This window comes from Juglans microcarpa x Juglans regia, chromosome 3S, assembly GCF_004785595.1.
Source record: "Juglans microcarpa x Juglans regia isolate MS1-56 chromosome 3S, Jm3101_v1.0, whole genome shotgun sequence".
In the NCBI taxonomy this organism is placed as follows: domain Eukaryota; kingdom Viridiplantae; phylum Streptophyta; class Magnoliopsida; order Fagales; family Juglandaceae; genus Juglans; species Juglans microcarpa x Juglans regia.
In genome coordinates, this window is record NC_054599.1 from 11,034,316 (window position 1) to 11,053,508 (window position 19,193).

At 40.1% G+C, this 19,193-nt stretch overlaps 1 protein-coding gene across 1 annotated transcript; it reads right to left on the reverse strand.

Annotated features, from left to right (window-relative positions):
- Window positions 1–1,180: 1,180 nt before the first annotated feature.
- On the reverse strand, window positions 1,181–6,446 carry LOC121257179 (zinc finger CCCH domain-containing protein 17). Its single transcript, XM_041158096.1, has 3 exons — window positions 6,061–6,446; window positions 3,435–3,545; window positions 1,181–3,343 (listed from the first exon to the last, which is right to left on the reverse strand). The coding sequence occupies exons 1-3, from the start codon at window positions 6,229–6,231 to the stop codon at window positions 1,385–1,387; spliced, it is 2,241 nt and encodes a 746-aa protein (XP_041014030.1). The 5' UTR covers window positions 6,232–6,446; the 3' UTR covers window positions 1,181–1,384.
- Window positions 6,447–19,193: the final 12,747 nt, after the last annotated feature.

Sequence of the window (19,193 nt, forward strand, 5' to 3'; positions counted from 1 at the left end):
AAGTACGTCAAATAAATAAACTTATGTTTCTAGCATCATAGTGAGTAATGGACTAACTATGCTGACAGACTTAAACCGACGCGATTGCTCAATTTGTGAAAACTTCCCAGGTTTTCACGAGGTTCCTAAAGCCTAAAGAAATTCATCTGTTAAACTTCTGGAATGATGTTACTGTTGCTACTTCTTCTAACCACTTAGAGATTATTGCAATTTATGAAGCAAATCGGGAATGCATTTAGCTGAAATCAGTAATTTAAACATTTGAGAAAAATGCGATTTATTCACAATTAATGATAACTCAACAACATTATATGAAGATAATGCTGCTTGTATCATATCAATGGAGGTTATATAAAATGTGATAGAACCAAGCATATTTCGCTAGAGTTCTTTTATATACATGAGCTCCATAAGAGCAATGATATTGATGTCAAACAGATACAATTATGTGATAAGTTGGCAGATATATTCACTAAAGCATTACCGATTGTAACATTTAAGAAGTTGATACGCAAAATTAGAATATGCCAACTCAAGGATCTTTTATCATAAAGTATTGAAACTCTACATATTCTTTAGGAGAAACAAATAATCATTCAGATTGTACTCTCTCTTTCGTTAAGGTTTTTTCCATTGAGTTTTCAATTGCAAGGTTTTTAACAAGGTAATCCCAAAATTCTAAAGCATACAAGAATATTATACTCTTTTTTCTTCGCAATTGATTTTTTTCCCATCAAATTTTTTCTTAATAAGGTTTTGACAAGACGTGTTCTTTATATATAGTTATCCGGGAGGGTGATTATCCAAAAGGGAGTGTTATAAATGTATACATAATCTTGATAGATAACTATTTAGATTCCACCTCTTACAATTATTGCCTATTCATGTATCAACTCTTAAAATTTTTAAATTCATGAATGTTTTTTATTAATTAATATATCACCCTTTCATATTCTTTATTCTCCTATACTTGTAAAGTGTCTTGAAGATTATTTTTACATTATAAGAAATTCGAATTGAATAATATTGAACTCCTAAGAACCAGGTGTATTGCATCTTTCAATCTTCATCCTACTGCTCTCTAATTTCACAAGAAATTCTAATTTTCTTTGACTTCTCTTACGGGGCATGCACTCTGCAATTAACATTAATAGGAGTACAGAAAAATGCCTCAAGGAAATAGAGAAGAAAGAAATATCCCCATTAATGAGATCTAAATACAACGAAAAAGTTTTGATTGGTACAAGAGAAAACTCGATGTCCTAATTCTGCAAATAAATCCACACCAGCTATCCTGCTCAAATTGAAACCAACTACCCATATGAGCGTTGACGGTCCACACAAGACGTCTATAGGAAGGAGCAGTCAGTCGCCTCCCCCGTAATCATGAGAACATGACACCAATCTTCTTAGCAAAGTCATCTCCGTCTCCATCTTCATCGTCTACGTACTCCTCGGGGTTTGCGTTCTCACCTTCCTCAATATTATACTCTCCATCATCAGCTTGCTCATAGTCATAGTCTCCGTCCCTCTGATCATCATCACCTTCAAGTTCCTCCACAGTTTCATCAAAAATCATCCCATCTTCAGCCTCGGACACATCCACATTCGGTGGTGCTTGAGAGGACCCATAAGCTTCATCAGTTTTTTTGGTTGGCGTTCTAATGGCAACTGTAGTGTTCTTGGACTCTTCCTTGTTGCCAAGCAAATGGCCGACATCATCTTCGTTGACACTTTGTGTATCTATGACAGCTGTACTCGCAGAGCCTGCTAATGCTTGTTTCATTTCTCTCTGATTATAGTCCCCTCTGTTGATTGATAATTTCCCAGCTCCAGAAGATGCCACTTCAGCATCCCTTTTTCTCTTGAGAATCTCGTTAAGAGGCTTTGGCCCTTCAAATGAAAGATGACCTTCGGACTGTTGATGATAGTCTATGTTCTTTCGCTTTCCAAGGGATTGTTCTTCCTTACTCTCGGCAATCTTCACAACTTTAAGCTCCGCAAGACTTTTAGGACGAACAAAATCAGCATTGTCATCGGTTATTTCTCTCCTTATATGTGGACTCCTGAGATTTCTCCCCTCGTTGAAATCCTCTTGCACCCTTCCTTTTATTCTGTCTCGGAGCCTTCCATGAAAGATCTGTGGCCTTCCAGGTGACAACCTACCCCAACTCTTTCCCTTGTCCAATTCCTTTTCTCCATGCAAATCACCACCATTCACAGGAAAAGATCTGCCTGGAAGCGTTATTCTACCCCGCAAGCGATTACTGAGGGAACTCTCATTTGAAGGCAAATGAAGTGCATCCCTTCGTGAAGAAGACCCGTAATTCTGCCCCTCAACATTGTTATCATGAGCATGATCCCGACTGACGACAGATCTTAATCCATTAACCCTCCTCTGTTTGGCTAAATGATACCGTAGATCCGACTCATAAATCTGGTCAGGACTACCAGATTCACGGTGACCTCTCCGCCTTTCCATATGAGCTGGTTTCACAACCATTCTCTCAGATGATGCCCTGTGCTGCTCCCAGGCATGCTGCCCTGGCTTATGATTATACGAGCCATGACCTCGTGGAACATGGAACCTTGGTCGATCAACATCACCCATTGAATTATAGTCAGCAGGATTACCCAAATCATATTCATTCACAGAGTTTACATTCATTCCTTCATGATCCCTCGGTTCCTCAAATTGATCTTCACCATGGTAGTAATCAGAATCACCAAGCTCATCATCTACAAGAACATCAAAGCCAGGCGAGGACTCTCTTAGAAAGTCATCAGCATCTTTACCATTCTGTAAACTATGATCTTCAGGTACATGAGTCTGCTCTGAACGGTTGGACCGGCTGGCAGTGTTCCCACTAATTAGAGGAAAAGCATTTGTTGCCCTGTATCTAAAAGCATCATCCTCCAATCTCATAGGTGGTGGTATATTTCTCTCAATACCAACTATGCTTCTAGGTAAATCTGTTTCAGCCTTTGGAGCAGATTTAGTATGGGGAGGTATCTGAGCTGGCTTCAAAACATTCAATTGTGGAATTTTCTGCTCCTGATTAAACTTTTCAAGGCCTCCGAAAGTCTTCTTAGAAGTTAAAGGCTCAGTAACATTGGTAGCTAGTGCCTGTGGGACTTTATTGCTGGTGGTGGGACTCGGTCCATGGGAGAAGGCACATCTATCACCTTTTAAGCAGTGCCCTTTTTGGTAGAAAATGCAAGGGACAGCTTGTTTACTGGAACCATAAAGAGCATTTGTAGCAGGAATGGCTGCAGTCTGTGCTGTAGGCAGAGATGATCCAACAGAAGTTGCTGCTTGTGCTCCTAATGAAGCATCCAGAGGCTGAAGATTAAACAATCAGCAATTAGAAAAATACTGCCATTAAAATTAATTTCAAAGCATTTGAAGTTGTGAAGTAAGAGCAGACACTTACTGGATGCCGGAACGAACATTTCGGATTCAAGCAATTACCATTCAACCAGTACCAACAATCCCTGGGGTTAAGCCTGGCAAATTCACTATGACGATACTCACATTCACTTCCCTATTTATTCAAAGAGAAATACACAGAAAGAAACATTGATCAGTATGCTATCCAATGCTACCAGTGGCACATTATTATTGGCCAAAAATTTTACCAACTGGATTTGATGCCTCTAAAATGAATCACATGGTTTTAATTGATGGATCATTCACATATATACAGTACTTCTTTCTATAATAAACAGAAATACCAACTCTGAAAATCTCTCAAAATAGTGAATTAATTCTATCCTGAAGTAGAGAATAGGTGGTCAAACATGGTAACCTGGGGCACAAAGATAACTATTTGCAAAACTTTTGGAGAAAAGGGGAAAGGACAGCAAAAAACACGGTCCATCTTTTCAATAGCATATTTACGACTTATAATTAAAATATCTTTTCACCCAACCAACTTACCAATATCCTATTGATCAATCTTCCCCCCAACCAACTAATCTGGAATCCCACCTTGCCTCAGCCACCTCTCAGTTAGATCAGCCTTTTAAACAGAAACCCAACCAAAACAAACCCTAGACTCACCTCTCACCCAAATATAATGGAAACTTTGCTCAAACTAACGCATTCGTGAATGCTTTCAACTCCTCTGGAAAATCATCTAGAATGCCCTCCCCACCAAACCGAACTTCCCTAGTTCATTGGCCAAAAACCCCAAATAGACAATCATTGTCCTCTTTGCAACCATGAACTAGAATCCACTGACCATCCTTTTTAGTAATGCCCCTTTGCTAGAATCATTTGGCATGAAAACACCTAGCCTCTTGACATCTCCCTCTTCCTCAATCTCACAATTACAAGAAAAAATGGATCCACACAATACTATACCCTCATTCTTGACTCTACCTCCCTCCCGATTAAGCCCACATTTCTATAGCAACCCAAGGAAAGACTAAGCTGCACGAGTCTATACTCCAAAGGAACTAAATTGAATCACTCCAAATCGTTATAGAAGACAAGAGCCTCTTCCTCACAAGAGACATGAAATCCTATTCACCATCTATGATACTCAATTTGGGATATTAGAATATTCCCATTTAAATTTCTAAGGTCCTCATAAAGCCATTTCATTGTAGTTTGCACGAATCAAGTGCAACACTTATGGCCAGAAATTGGATCTGATACCATCTGTAACGACCTAACCAAAGCCTCTTGGACCTATACCCCTAAAGGATTACAATGTTACAATTGAAACCTCTTGAAAACGTTATAGGACACGAAATGTTTCCTCCCAAACAATGTGGGACATCATTCACCACCTCCATACTCGTTCTTGGGTACTAAAATGCAGGATGTCATTCCCAAACCTGGAAATCTAACTCCCACAACATGATGATCCAAACATGGACTGCCCTCCCCACCCATATGAGCTCAAAAATCAACGACGATGTTAGAATCAGAGCCAACTTCTCCACTATGCCTTACGTTTCTCAACATAATTTTTGATTTCTTATAACAAAAAGTCCAGGTCAGCTTCTTTGATGTCATGACCCTATGAGGGGTCTCAGATGGCACTATCTTGGATACCTGGAAGAAACACTATTTGACCACAGATCACTCAAATGAAGACGCCCAAACTCCTCAGCTAGTTGCCACTTAAGCTCGGAAACTTGGTCTAGTGAATGTGACCCTTGAAGGTTCTTCTTGTCATATCTCTTAAAAGTGAATCTCAATTAGTCCGCAATGCTATGAAAAATTTGAACAAACAAAATGATTGGCAGATTTGACCCGTTACCCAGCAGTTCCAAACCATACCTCAAAATCATCCCAACTAGAACTCTGCAAAAATAACCCGTAGTTCAAACCCCAGTACGCACAATCTAGACAAAAAATTATTAGCCAGAATCGGGAAAAATTATAATCACAGCTGCCATCATAGCTTAATCCTTTTTTGCTGAAATAAGAAACCATATGGTCACTTACACAAGTAAAGTTTATAGCCCATAAAAAACACTACAAAATGTTCACACTTTTCTGGATATCAAGCAAAACCTGATATATTTGATTAGGATTCCAAATCCAACGCAATAATTAATTACAAAAGCTGATGCAGATAAAATATGACCCTCAGAATAAGCTCACTAATATACCAAACTCCAGAACCATGGAGAACGTTCAATATTCCCTTATATTCCATCCCTACACCATTCTTCGCATAACCGTTTGAGAAATAATAATCCCGGTAGATATAAGAGCCATATATCATATTTTAACATAATTATGGAAACATTAAATCTAGGGTTTCCCCAAGAAACTGAGATCCACTCAGAAAATGCATGAAAACCCTAACAAGATCCAACAGCTGAATTAGATAGGAGATCCATACCTTAGTTCTTTACATTAAAATAAATCAATCAGTCAGAATCTATAAATACTAAGGAGCTAGTCGTTCATCTGAAACCCTGGGACGAGCAGAGCCCACGATCCCAACAAAGCCAAAGATCATAAAATAGTAACCAGAAAGAGGAAAAACGTAAAAACCCTAGTATCAGATAAAGCTGGAAAGGAAAAGAAAATCAGACCTTTTTGCACGTCAAAGGTGAAGCTAGAAAGTAAACGCAATCGGTGTTTCTCTTCAAGGCCTCCTCCTGGGAAGATGTCGTTGGCGCTGAGGAAGCTTGTTTCTGTTTCTGTTGCTGCTGTCGCTGTGCTTCTTGCTGTTGCTGCTGCTCCTGTTGTACGGCCCCAACCATGGCGGAGTTCTTCAAGAAAGAAAAAACACACAGATCGCACGCGGTCTCAGATCCAAATTTTCCAAGAGACGGAAAATGGGACAACGATCCAATCTGATAGGAAAATGGAAAAGCCGCCACAAAGATTGATGAGTTTGGGGGTGAGAGAGAGAGAATGTATATGTGATGAGGCTTTAAGCTAAGCCGAGTTTTGCTGCTGCTTTTTTCTCTTTATTTATTTATTTATTTTAACGTTGGGAGACGATGATGTTTTTGTGCGTGTGTTCGAGGCCCTTGAAGGGACAGATCCGACTCACGCGTTAACTAGGTCATATTTCGGGGCTTCACGGAAGCAATTGCTCTCCGAGTAACCGTTTCTCCTTTTGCAAATCAGGATTTTTTACGACAAATAATTATGATGCTGACAGAATTTGCAAAAAATGTTTATGGCTTATCAAATGAAAAAATCTACTTTGCGCACTTACTTTACATCTCAACCGTTTGTTATTTTTTTTTTTTTTACACTTAATGATTAAGGTAGTGATTTTAAATGTATTGAGATAATTTTTATTTTTTTAAAATATTTAAATATAAATGTGAAGAGAAAAATGAAGATAAAATAAAAAAACCAAAAAGTGACGTGCAATACACTTGAGCGGGCTACTCTGGGCGGCAGAATAGCTCGACTCTTATCAAATTCAGTATGCTATGCAAGCATGGCTACATGTGTAACAACTCGTAAACTTCACATCAATACAATATAAAATTAATGAATTTAGATTTGATATAAATAGGTTCAGGTTAAAACGGATTGACCCGTTAAGACATTATTAATAAACATGTCGATATCAAATCTGTATATGACGTGTCCCAACACCAATTGTGATCGTTAACTTGCAAATTATTATGTGGGCGGCGCGGTGTACTTGTGACACCTCCGATACTTAAGTCAGCAATAGGTGAAGGATAATAATTCAAGAATGTTCAATTAGATGATTCAAAGTTACCTACTGCCCATATATATAGGCGTAGAGAATATTAGATGAATACTATAAACTGATTAATCTTGCATAATGCTTAGACATTAGAAGGTTTATCCTTGATGTATCGAAATCATCTAATCGCCACATTATCCATATTCATAATGTGAGGGTTTATCCCCCTAATAATCAAGGCAGCTAGGGTTTGCGTTTAACTGCACGACTCCTTGGAGTAGCTATCATTTATGGTTGATGGGCCTTGGGCCCCCAGTTTGGGCCAGACTAATATTAACTCCACCAGTTACCCTACTAATTTCTCTCGCAAGTAAGCTTGGGGAATTCACCAATGAAGGAATTGTAAATATCTTACTTTACTCAGTCGAGGACATTTGAGGCCCTAGACTACTTTGTTAGGGGTTTTAAACCTATGGACTACCCCGTGGGCACATTTATTACTTTACTCGTTGTTACCAATTATCAAGAGGTGGGAATTTTAAACTTGGGTAACATTCGTACATTGCCCAGTAACCGTCACCACATTCTTTTTCATTCACGTCATTTAGTCAGGTATTGATGATTTTCAGTTATCATTGTTCTTCATTTTCTTACTCCTTCTCAATTTTCATTTTCTTCCTAATTTCTTCACATCTCCTTTACGTTCTTAAAACCCCACTATCTCGACTTATTTATCTGTAACCCTAATCTCCCCTATTTCTTCGTTTCCCTTTGCTTCTTTGTCATCCTCAAGGTCTAATGAAACACATCCCAAACCCTTGTTGCCCTGGAATCTTCTTCTACTAAAGACATCCCATGCTTCAAAGGTTTTGGGTGGTGTTCCACCCTCACTGCCATGGACTTGGCAAATCTGCACAATGCCTACGAGATCCCAGACTCAATACTCTTGGAACTCCCTAGTCGTGGTTGCGTCGATAAAGAAAGGTTCACTTAAAAGGTTTCTCTTCCTATATGTGCCCTAACTTTGGTTTGCGATTTCCTTTCTGTCGCCCAATACGCAACGTTCTTGATCTTCTTCAGCTAGCCCCTATGTAGCTTCATTCTCATGCGTGGCAGGTTCTTCTTTGTTCTTGCATCATGTTTCATTTGGTTTTGGAACTCACTAGGGAAGATTACCCAGATTTAACCGTTGAGAATTCCTGACGTTTTATTCTTTGAGGAGCTCTCCGAGCAACATTTGTAGTTTTTGGATTAGGAAGTAGCGGTTGACCCATTTTGAAAGCTGTCATTCAAACGCCAAACAAGAGACGAGGAAGTTTTTCTTGGTCTCTGGAATAGGTTGTGGATTTCCCAATTCAGAGGCTATGTGTCGGGAATTCCCAATTAGAGCTTCTTGGAGTAAAATTCCCAACGACAAATGCCTGGCAGCGGCTTTGGAACCTCTGTCTGAACAAGAGCAACCCCGTGTCGACATGGTCGTCACCTAAGCAATAGAGCATGAGGATGATCTTTGGACCGAGGACCTCTTGACACCCGCTAATATTGATCGTTTCTTGGTAATGCCTAACTGTTCGAAGGTCAAGGGTCGCATCTTCCTAAACAAGGTTGTGGTGCCACCTTCCCCAACTAAGCCTTCTTCTGAGTCTACTCCAAAGGCTTCGCAGAAGCATTCTCACCATGCTACTATGGATACATACACCTTTTCCTACGGTGAAGAGGGGGGCTGCAAGCACAGGTGTTGGCACCTCCCACATGGCTAACTGACCTCAGGGTATCGCCTTTTACCCCCAATTGCTCACCAACACGTGCGCCTTATCCAAGACTTGACTACGTCGAGAGCTTGATGGGTCAAGCCCTTTATGACCTGGCGACTGCTTTTGAGTTTGAGCTTGATTTGGCACCTAGCCCAACCTTCGAATTCCCTACATTCAAAGCTTCTGATTTGCAAAGAGAAAGTGGTGAGGTCAATGAGGATGTGGATGTTGCCTTTTCGTTGAGCCTTGCCGATCTAGGGGCCCACAGGGGAACTCAGAGTAGTGAAGATGGTGCCCTAGGCGACCGTGGTGTCTAGGGTAGAGAGAAGGGCGATGACACTTCTATTTTTGAAGAAATTAAAGAAGAGAATGAAGGTAAAAGTTCAACTCCCCGCTATTTGCCCACGACCGTCTCGAGGGAGAGACTCCTCCACTTAACTTAGGGGCTGGCGGCGACCATGTTTCTATCCCTTTTCTTTTTCCCTCATTCTTTGGGGATGACACTAAGTCCTCTCCCTTGGAGGACGGTGTTCCTCTAGGAGGTCTTGCAAGTGAGGACATCAGTTTGGGGAATGTTGAACTTGCTTACATTGGCGTTGTTTGCCCGGTGGGAGATTTGGATAAGACTCTTGGGATTGGAGTAGGCTCAATGATGGCATCTTCTAAGGCTTTCCCCCTCAGTCCCCACTATGGACCTGAGGTGAGATATGATGGGGAGGTGCTTCCACCTCCACTGGTCCTGCTAGAGATTAAGCCATCAATAGTATGGCTAATCAGCTAAGGAATTTCCTCTCTGAGGTACCTCTTGACTTTGCTTCTCTCACTTATCTCTTTTTTTTTCTTTGTTAACTTTCTTCATTTTATCTTTGTAGGGTGTCGACAATTTGGCAGCCTAGATCATGACGGATCGTGCTAACTTGGAGGATGAAGTTTACTCTAGGTGTGTCTTTACTTTCTAGGCCAAGAGGGAATTTGAGAGATGGAGGGTCAAGAAGGCAGAGTTGAGGATCCCACTTGGGCAAGAGGATGGCTATACACACTCTCTGGTAGGTGACTTGGACATTCTTTGCTACGAGGTTTTCCACCTTCGCGATGAACTCCATGGCATCAGGGAGGTGAAGGCCCGGGACAACTTCTCGTTGGGACTACTGGAGTCAGAGCGTGATTTCGCTAGAGCTCAGCTTTCCCTTTCTTGGGGGGTGTTAGAGTCAGAGCAGGGTCATGCTCGCTCTCAGCTCTCTGCCCTCAAGAAGAAGCTAAATTCTGTTTGCAAGGAGTTGTCTAGTTCTCAACAGCGCTGCTCTGAACTCTGTGAGGTGTTGGCGGCCTCAGAGGAAAGCAAGTGGCATGTTAATCTTGACCATTATGAGGTGCACAGTGCTCTAAAGGAGTTGACCAAACAGTACGAGGAATACAAGGCATTGCCGCAGATGAACAACAGAGGAAGCTTAACGAATCTCTTCTTCATAAGGATCCTGACTGAAGGAAAAGACCCTACAGGTGAAGACCTTGGAGTCTGAATTGGAGGCTGCAAGGGAGGGACTTGCCTGCCTTCAACCTTAGCTGGCATCAACACGTGGCGTCAGGGATCGTGCTTTTGGTTATGGGTACGGGGCCAACGTGTTGCTGCTTAGATCACACTTGCTGGCCAATTCCCATACTGACTTGAGGCGTTTAGATTTGGAGATGTTTAAACCTAATGCAGCCTCGCGTCAGCTTGTTGATGCCTTTGGTGGGTGGGGACACCATGCCTGATGCCTTTGATTGTCCTAATCCACCTCCACCTTCCAGTGGTCCTAACACTTAGCTTTTTGTAATAGTTGTCTCCCACTGCTACATTTGTAATAGCTTTTTGTAAATAATATAAACACTTTTGTACTTAGCCAATTTTGGCCTTTTATCATGTTACACTTTGCTTTGATTTCATAAGGCTCTTTCTTTTTACTATGCAAGTGGCTTGTTTTTATACTTGTCGTTGTTGTATTACGCGCCATTTTTCCTCAGCACCACGAGTCTTTGTCATTTTTCTTGGTGTTTAAGGTCTGCTGACCTTCGCTCCCTTTTTCCTTGGCACCGCAAGTCTTTAGACTTGCCATTGGAGTTTAATGGTCACATGGTCTATTGATCTCTACGCCCTTTTTACTTGGCACTGCTAGTCTTCTTACTCGTCATTGGTGTTTAAGGGTCGTGTGGTCTGCTGATGACCTTTACGCCCTTTTTATCTGGCACCGCGAGTCTTTGTACTTGTCATTAGTGTCTAAGGGTCATGTGGTCTGCTGATGACCTCCATGCCCTTTTTACCTAGCACTGCGAGTCTTAGTACTCATCATTAGTGTTTAAGGGTTGTGTGGTTTGCTGACCTCCGCGCCCTTTTTCCTTGGCACCGTGAGTCATTGTACTCGTCATTATTGGTGTTTAAGGGTTGCGTGGTATGCTGACCTCCGCACCCTTTTTACTTGGCACCGCAGGTCTTGGTATTCGTCATTGGTGTTTAAGGGTCACGTGGTTTACTAACCTCTGTGCCCTTTTTCCTTGGCACCACGAGTCTTTGTACTTATCATCGGTGTTTAAGGATTGTGTGGTTTGTTGACCCCCGTGCCCTTTTTCCTTGGCACCATAAGTCTTTGTACTCGTCATTGGTGTTTAAAGGTCATGTGGTTTGTTGACCTCCACATTTTTTTTCCTTGGGTGAGTCGGTGCTGGCCGGGAATAGATGCTTTATTTACTACGAAACATAATCAAGAATTCAACAATAGAGTTCTAACAAATCAAGAAATTAACATAATCAATGGTAGAATTTCTTCAAATGTTCGGCATTCCAAGGGTGTTGCAACTCTTTTCATAGGCTATCCTTCAAGCCGTATGACCCAGACTTGTGGTTGGTCACTACCACATATGGTCCTTACCATCGGGGTTCGAGCTTATCCTCTTCCTTGGTGGTGACCCTGTTTTCCCTTAGCACCAGGTCTCTTATCTTGAATGTCTTGGTCAAACTCTCTTGTTGAAATAATGCTCTGCCTTTTTCTTGCCGAGTATCATACTAACTTCAATCGCCTCTCTCTCTTCATCTAGAAAGTCGAGGTGCTCTTCCATAGCTTCATCATTCTTGGGCGCCAAACAAGGGCAGGTTTGGTAACTTGGCAGACCAACTTCCACGGGGGGAACTGCTTCACTCCCGTATGCTAAGGTGAATGGGGTCTCCCTTGTAGGGTCTTTACTGTGGTTTTGTAGGCGCACAATACCCCTAGTAGTTCCTTCACCCACTCCCATTTCTTGTCCATGAGTTTCTTCTTCAGAATTCCTAGCAATGCTTTGTTTGTAGCCTCTGTTTGTCCATTCACCTGTGGGTGTCCTGGGGATGAATATTTGACCTGTATCTTTAGTTTGGCACACCACTCCCGGTAGTGCTTTGAATCAAATTGTCGCCCGTTATCTGAGACCATGCTTTGCGGAATTCCGTACCGGTAAATGACATTCTTCCACAAGAACTTCATCACAGCTCTAGTCGTGATGGTCGCCAGAGGTTCTGCTTTCACCAACTTCGTAAAGTAGTCCACTGCTACGATTATGAACTTGACTCACCTTTCCCGAGCGGAAAAAGTCCAACTAGGTAAACCCCCCATTGGGCGAATGACAAAGGGGCAGTCATGGAAGTCAGCTCCTCTTGGGGGGGGGGGTGATACTAGTGTGTACGTCTAACATTTGGCAAACTTTTTTGCAAATTCTTTAGCTTCTCTAAGTGTATTAGGTCAGTAGTATCCTGCCCCTACCACCTTTTTGGCCAATGCCTTTCCCCCGGAATGGTTTCTGCATATTCCTTCATGTATCTCAACTAAAACATATTATACTTCTTGTGGTGAGATGCATCGTAGTAGGGGGTAGCGAAACTCCTTTTATAGAGGATCTCATCCACCTCTACGAATCTCGTTGCCCTTCTTCTTACCTTTCTTACCTCCTATTTTCCCTCAGGGAGTTCACCTGCATCCAGATACTTGATGATGTCGCCAGCCCACTTGGGCTCGTTGCTGCCTATAATGTAGACTGTTGGTCCTATCATTGGGACTTCTATTACCCTTCTCTCAACTCCCCATGGGAGGGGGGAGTCCTCCATCCCCGAGGTTGTATGCGCCAGCTTGTCTACCACTACGTTCCATTCTCTAGGCACTTGTGTTATGTTAAAATAGGAGAATCGGTCGCATGCCTCCCAGACTTGACTTAGGTATTTCTTTAGTATTTCTCCCTTGGTGGCATATGTTCCCAACACTTGGTTGACTACTACCTGTGAATTTGATTTCACCTTTACCTTGGTCACCCCCAATGCTTCGGCCACTGAGAGCCCTGCTACGAGTGCCTCATATTTTGCTTCATTGTTGGTAGTTTTGAACGTGAGCCACGCCATGTAGCTATGCTCCTGCCCTTCGCTGCTAATTATGTGGACTCCTACCCTTTTGCTAGCATGACAAGAGGAGTGTAATACCCGAGTCCTACTACATAAGTCCTTACATCATATTTTTAATTCTTTAAGTTAAATATTTTGAGATAAAGAGTTTTATTATTTTTAATTATTTTATTTTAAGATGAGTATGCTTTATTTTAAAATATGATTTATTTTAGTATGATTTTTTAAGACTTTGAAATATTTTCCTTTAAACCCTTTAATTTTATTTTTTTAAGAAATGACCCAATTATTCTCTACCATTAGATTGAAGGTGAAAAGCATCATTGAGGTGGATAGATCTCCACCATCCATTTGATCCATTGTGAGGGAAGGAGGAAATAAAGACCAAAAAGTTCTTGCCCCTCCTCCAAACTTACGGTGAAAGCAACACAAAAAGGTAAGAAATTAAAACCAATTTGCTCCTTAGTTCCCTTAAGCCGTCGGCTACACTTGGGAAAAAAAAATAAAAAGTTTTCATCTTTTTCTCCAAACTAAAGCCGATGCACACCTTCCTCTCTTTTTCTCCTCTCTTCTCATCTTCAAGAAACCAAACTCCTCTCATCTCCTTCAATCCTTGTGACTCCATGGCAAGGGAAAAAGAAAAAAAAAATATTTTTCTTCATCCTCATCAAGTCGTGCGAGAACAATTCAATTTTGACTCAAAGCTTGGAACTAAAGCTTGATTTCATCTTCCCAATGGTGAAATATTGAAGGTGATAGACTTTTAATTTATTCCCTAGTATGATTTACATAAGCTTCACCATTTTTCTTACCTATGATGTTTCGGTTTTCGGGCTTAAAATAGTGTCATCATCTGTTCTTCATCTACACGGGTTTACCACTATTTGGTCATCTATCTTGCCTCTTGAAAGAAGTTAAGAACTTAAGGTAAAAACACTAATTTGACTCATTTGATTTTAATGTGATTTTGGAAGCCAACTAAGTTGTTTTAGCTTGTGTTTCGATGTAGTTAATTTTCTATGTTGCAAATGAATGTGTAAACCCTGTTTTTGGCCCAAACCGAATGGTATTATAATTGTTTTGCTATGTATTTTCCTATATGTAAAAAATGCTATGTTTTTAACTTGGTTTAATCATAGGTGATGATTAAAATGATTTAATTTATATATGTTGGTACCATGTGTCTTATGTTGAGATTTGGTTGGTAATCTATTTTTAGGAAGCTAGAGGTTTGGTTTAGAGGTTTTGCTTGGGTTTGTAATTTTATATCTTGCTTTTAAAAGGTATTAAGTGAGTAAAACATAAGTTTGAGTGTTTAAAGATTTTAAAGTTACTTAATGGGTAACCTTGCTATACTTTATGCTACTCTAATTTTAATGTGATATGTTATCTAAACTATTTAAAATATTGCTTGTGTGATTAGATTATAGCATAGTTGGTTTAGGTACAAGAGATTAATTGTGCATGATGTATTATGATATGTTGTCTCTCGTTTGGTTAAATTCTACCTAACCCAAGAGTCCAAAATATTGATAAGCTAACATTTTTATAATGAGGGACCACCAGTTGATTTAAAGGGCATTTTTGGTATAAATCTATTTTAAAGCCCATTGTTGAAAATTTCCAGATTTATCTCCTAATGTCCATAACCCAAAGTGAGCTTGAACCAAAGAGACCTTGAAACCTATGAATTCTTAACTACTTTTTATGTAAGCTTTAAAATAGCATTTCCATGGACAACTAACATGTCTTAATATTTAAGTTATTTCTCTTGTAAGTTGAGGTGAGGAGTAGTCATTTGGATTAATGCTAAGTATAGAAGGGACGTTAGATTGTAATATCGCGACTTTCTCTTTTAAAGAGAAGGCTAAAGAATATTGTATGAGTATTAACATGCTTATGCTATTTATTGGAATAGGACCTATATTGACGTTGGAAGTATCGAGGAGCATAGAGGTAAGTAGATATGACCATGTTTCTTACACCAAGTTTTATTTATGAAAGAATGCCTCTCCCTCTTTTCAAATGTTCTTCTAAAGAAATAGTAAATGTATATATATAAGCCCTTTCTTGATAGCCCATGTTAAGCACCCTATCGATTATAATTGTGTGTATGTGTATAAGGTAATGCATACACATAGGTTCTAAGTCATGAGACATCCATACATGCTCTCTTAATAAACTTATTAATTATTCCTATATGCAGTATATCATGAAAATGTATCTTGTTCATAAAAATGCATGTAAATCGGAGTAAGAAAGATGATAAAAATGTTTTGATTGCAAAGGAAAGGAAATAAATGTCTCATGTCTTATGCTTCAAGTGATGCTTTAAATGAGTTTTAAAATGCCCCTATGAACTCATGCTTTAAATGACGCGAAGAAAGTATTTTAAAATGCCCCTATGAACTTATGCTTTAAATGAAGTGAATAAAGTGTTTTAAAATGTCCTTATGAACTGATGTTAAAATGTCGTCCCTATGAACTGATGTTTTATGGATGCCATGAAAGATGATGTTTAAGCTCATGCTTTTAAATGATGTTCTTCCATGAATGAACTATTAAATGAAAAGGACTGAAAAGAAAGGACTTAAAGGACTGAAAAGAAAATGACTGAAAGGACTGACATGAATGAAAGAAAGAAAGGACTGAATGAATGTTTTAATGTATAAAAATACGTATCGGCCATATGAATGAAAAGGGTATCAAAGGAATGAGCAGATTGCAATGTCGAGTAAGTAGTACTGGTAGTGCACCTAATGCTGCCCCTGACTGAAAGGGATTTCCAACCTGTGGCTATGGGTGGAATCCAAGTCCAAAGGAAGACCGCTAACCCTAACACATAGGGCTTAATAGTGTGTACCGACCAAAGAAAGTGAAACAAGAAAAGCATGATTATTTCTTAAAATGTTATACAAGAAAGTATAGTTACTTCTTAAAATGTTTATGCATGAAAGTATGGCTTATTCCTTAAACCATTTATGCATGAAAGCATTGCCACAATTAGCAAATGTTTATGTATGCATGTTTTCAAAAGAAAAGATTATGTGGTTAATAAGTTAACAGTATGGTGTACTGCTTACTGAGTATTCGACTGACTTTGCATTTATGTTTTAAACGTCCAGGTAATGATGAAAAGGTTGGGGAGCAAGCACTACTGCAGAGGGAGAGGCAGACGCTTAGGGTCTTCCCTAACTAGAACAGTTATATTCATGGATGATGGGTTATGTTTATGGTCGAACATTTTATTCGACCTTATATGGATGATGGGTTATATTTATATATAGACGTTTTATGTTGGAATGGACTCTGAGAGTCTCTTATGGGTGAATGTTGAATAACATGTCTATCAGGTGTTATCTTTATTAAATCGGAAATTAGAGTACACGTGTCATGTTCATATTGATCGCATGCTACTAGGAAAAAAAAAAAGAAATGAAAGAAAGAAAAAGACAGGTATGTATGTAGCAATCCCGCCCTTCCCGGGGCCAAGTTGTGACAAGGAGCCATCCACAAAAAAGATCCAGGATTTTCCTGTCGGGGCGGCGACCCATTTCTGGTGGGAAACCTGAGAATTCGACAATAAAGTCTGCCAATGCCTACCCTTTCATAGCCTTTCTTGACAATTACTCGATGTTGAACTCGCTGAACTTGATTGACTATCTGACTAATCTCCCCGAGCTATCTGGTCTTTGCAACACCTTTTCCAGTGGACTTTCTGTGAGCACTTTGATTGAGTGGGCCTGGAAGTATGGGCATAACCTCCTGGCCGTTGTCACCAAGGCAAATGCCAACATCTCTACTCATGGATATCTAACTTCTGCTCCCCTTAGGGCACGACTTGTGTAGTACATGGGCAGTTGCACCTCCCCTACTTCTTTAACAAGGATGACTGAAACGGTGTGGGGGGATACCACTAGGTACGTATAGAGTGTGTCTCTTTTCTATAGGTTGCCTCAAGAGTAGCGGATTGGTCAAATGTTGCTTCAGCTTTTGGAAAGCTTCGTCACACTCCTAGTTCTAGGGGTGTACCATCCGCAATACCCTAAATAAGGGGAGGCATTTGTTTGTGGATCTAGATACGAACTTGTTCAAGGCTGCTATTCTTCCCACCAGCCGTTGTGTGTCGTTTAGGCTCTTTGGTAGGTTCATGCTTCTCCATTTATCTCTACATTTTAGAAGTTTTCGTTTCTTTTTTCTTTCTTAATATTGATAAAATAATTTCCTTGTGTCAATAAAATAATTGCAATAATCTTTAAACACCAGAGTATGTCGGAAAGGTCCTATGGAGGAAAACGATGATGCTTAAGTTTGATTAGAATAGAAGGACAAGGGTGAAAAATGGAAAAGTTATAACTATAGATGAACTCCAAAAGTCTCATTTAATTGAATTCATAAGGTAACATTTCTCAACTGTCTCAACATTGATAGCGCTTTACCCTATTCTTGATAAATTATCATGATGTTATTTCTTCCTATCTCAAGATAATAACAAAATAACTTGAGGAAATATGCAGAGCATGCTTAGGATTGTTCATCTGGGCTAGGTTTTTTCCCAACCCGTCTGAAACCTGGATAACAAGGTTTCGGTTACGTGTTCTGGCCAGGATCAAATCTGGGCCGGAACCCGTATTATAAAAACCCGATATATCCGGTCCGGACCCGAGTATGAAACTCGGGTTCCGTATTCATAACCCGGTATAACCGGATTTGTATAAAGGGCAAAAAAAAATAAAATCTCATTCCTTCGACTCGTGACCTCGGACCCCCCTCTCTCTCAACCCTAGCAACGATTCTACGAAACCCTAGCCACCTTCGTGATGATCTCGATGGTTACTTGATGGAGAAGAGTAGTTGATTCGAGTACACTCTCTTACCAATGGCTTGCGGAAGCTTAGCTTTGAGAATCATCTATTCCTCGGCCAAACTAGCCAACCCGAGATCATAGTATACCTCTTCGCCCACCAATACACTCATACCCATGAAGCTCTCAAACCCATCTCTCACCAACATCCATCCAAGCCTTCTAGGCCTGGTAAAATGGTACCGCTATCATCCATAGAGATGGTTTTATTTTTGTTTGTCAGAGAGAGCAAGAGCAAAATGGTACAGCTGAATACAATATTGTAAGGAAGGTGAAGGAGCACCACAAGAAGAGGGCCAAGGAAGCCAATAAGCTCTCCCTTAAGCACAATAGAAGCTCAAGGCCCTCGAAGCTTGCCGTGCCCTCGCCCTCGAAGAGTTGGAGCAAAAGAAAGCCGCACGCAGAAAAAGGGTTCTCCCCTTTTCCTGCCCTCATATTATCGCGTGTTATTTTGTTTGCTCTATGACTGAATCGATTAGTTTTTATCCTTGCGCTATTGCACGTGTATCTTGTTATTTTTATTTCTCGATGTGGATTGGGCATTTCTAGAGAAAATTATACCTACACACAAGTAATATTGGTGACATTCAATGTTTGTTTAGATGGATTTTGTGTGCTTGCTTCTCATTCTTTGTGCCCAAACTACATATGGGTCTTATAAGTTGCTTTTGAGCTTAAAGTTTTGATTTTTGGAGATGGCATAGATCATATTAATAAGGTAGTGAAGAGAGTATTTAGTTTTGGAGCTTTTAGAATTGTGCCTCTCTACCTGGTTTGGTGATTTTGAGGAAAAATAATGATAGAAGTTTTGAGAACAATGGAAGAAAAAATTATTTCTTCGATACTTTGTTTCTTTGGACAGCTGTTATAGACTTTTTTTTATATAAGTAAAGTTTTATTGATATAAAAGGCATTGCCTAAGTACACCACTGTTATTGCCTTTTTTTTTTTTTTTCACGCTGTTATAGACTTAATTGGCCGAATTTCAAGATTTTCTTGTATCTTTTTCTATTTCCAACTAGGCGTTTCTC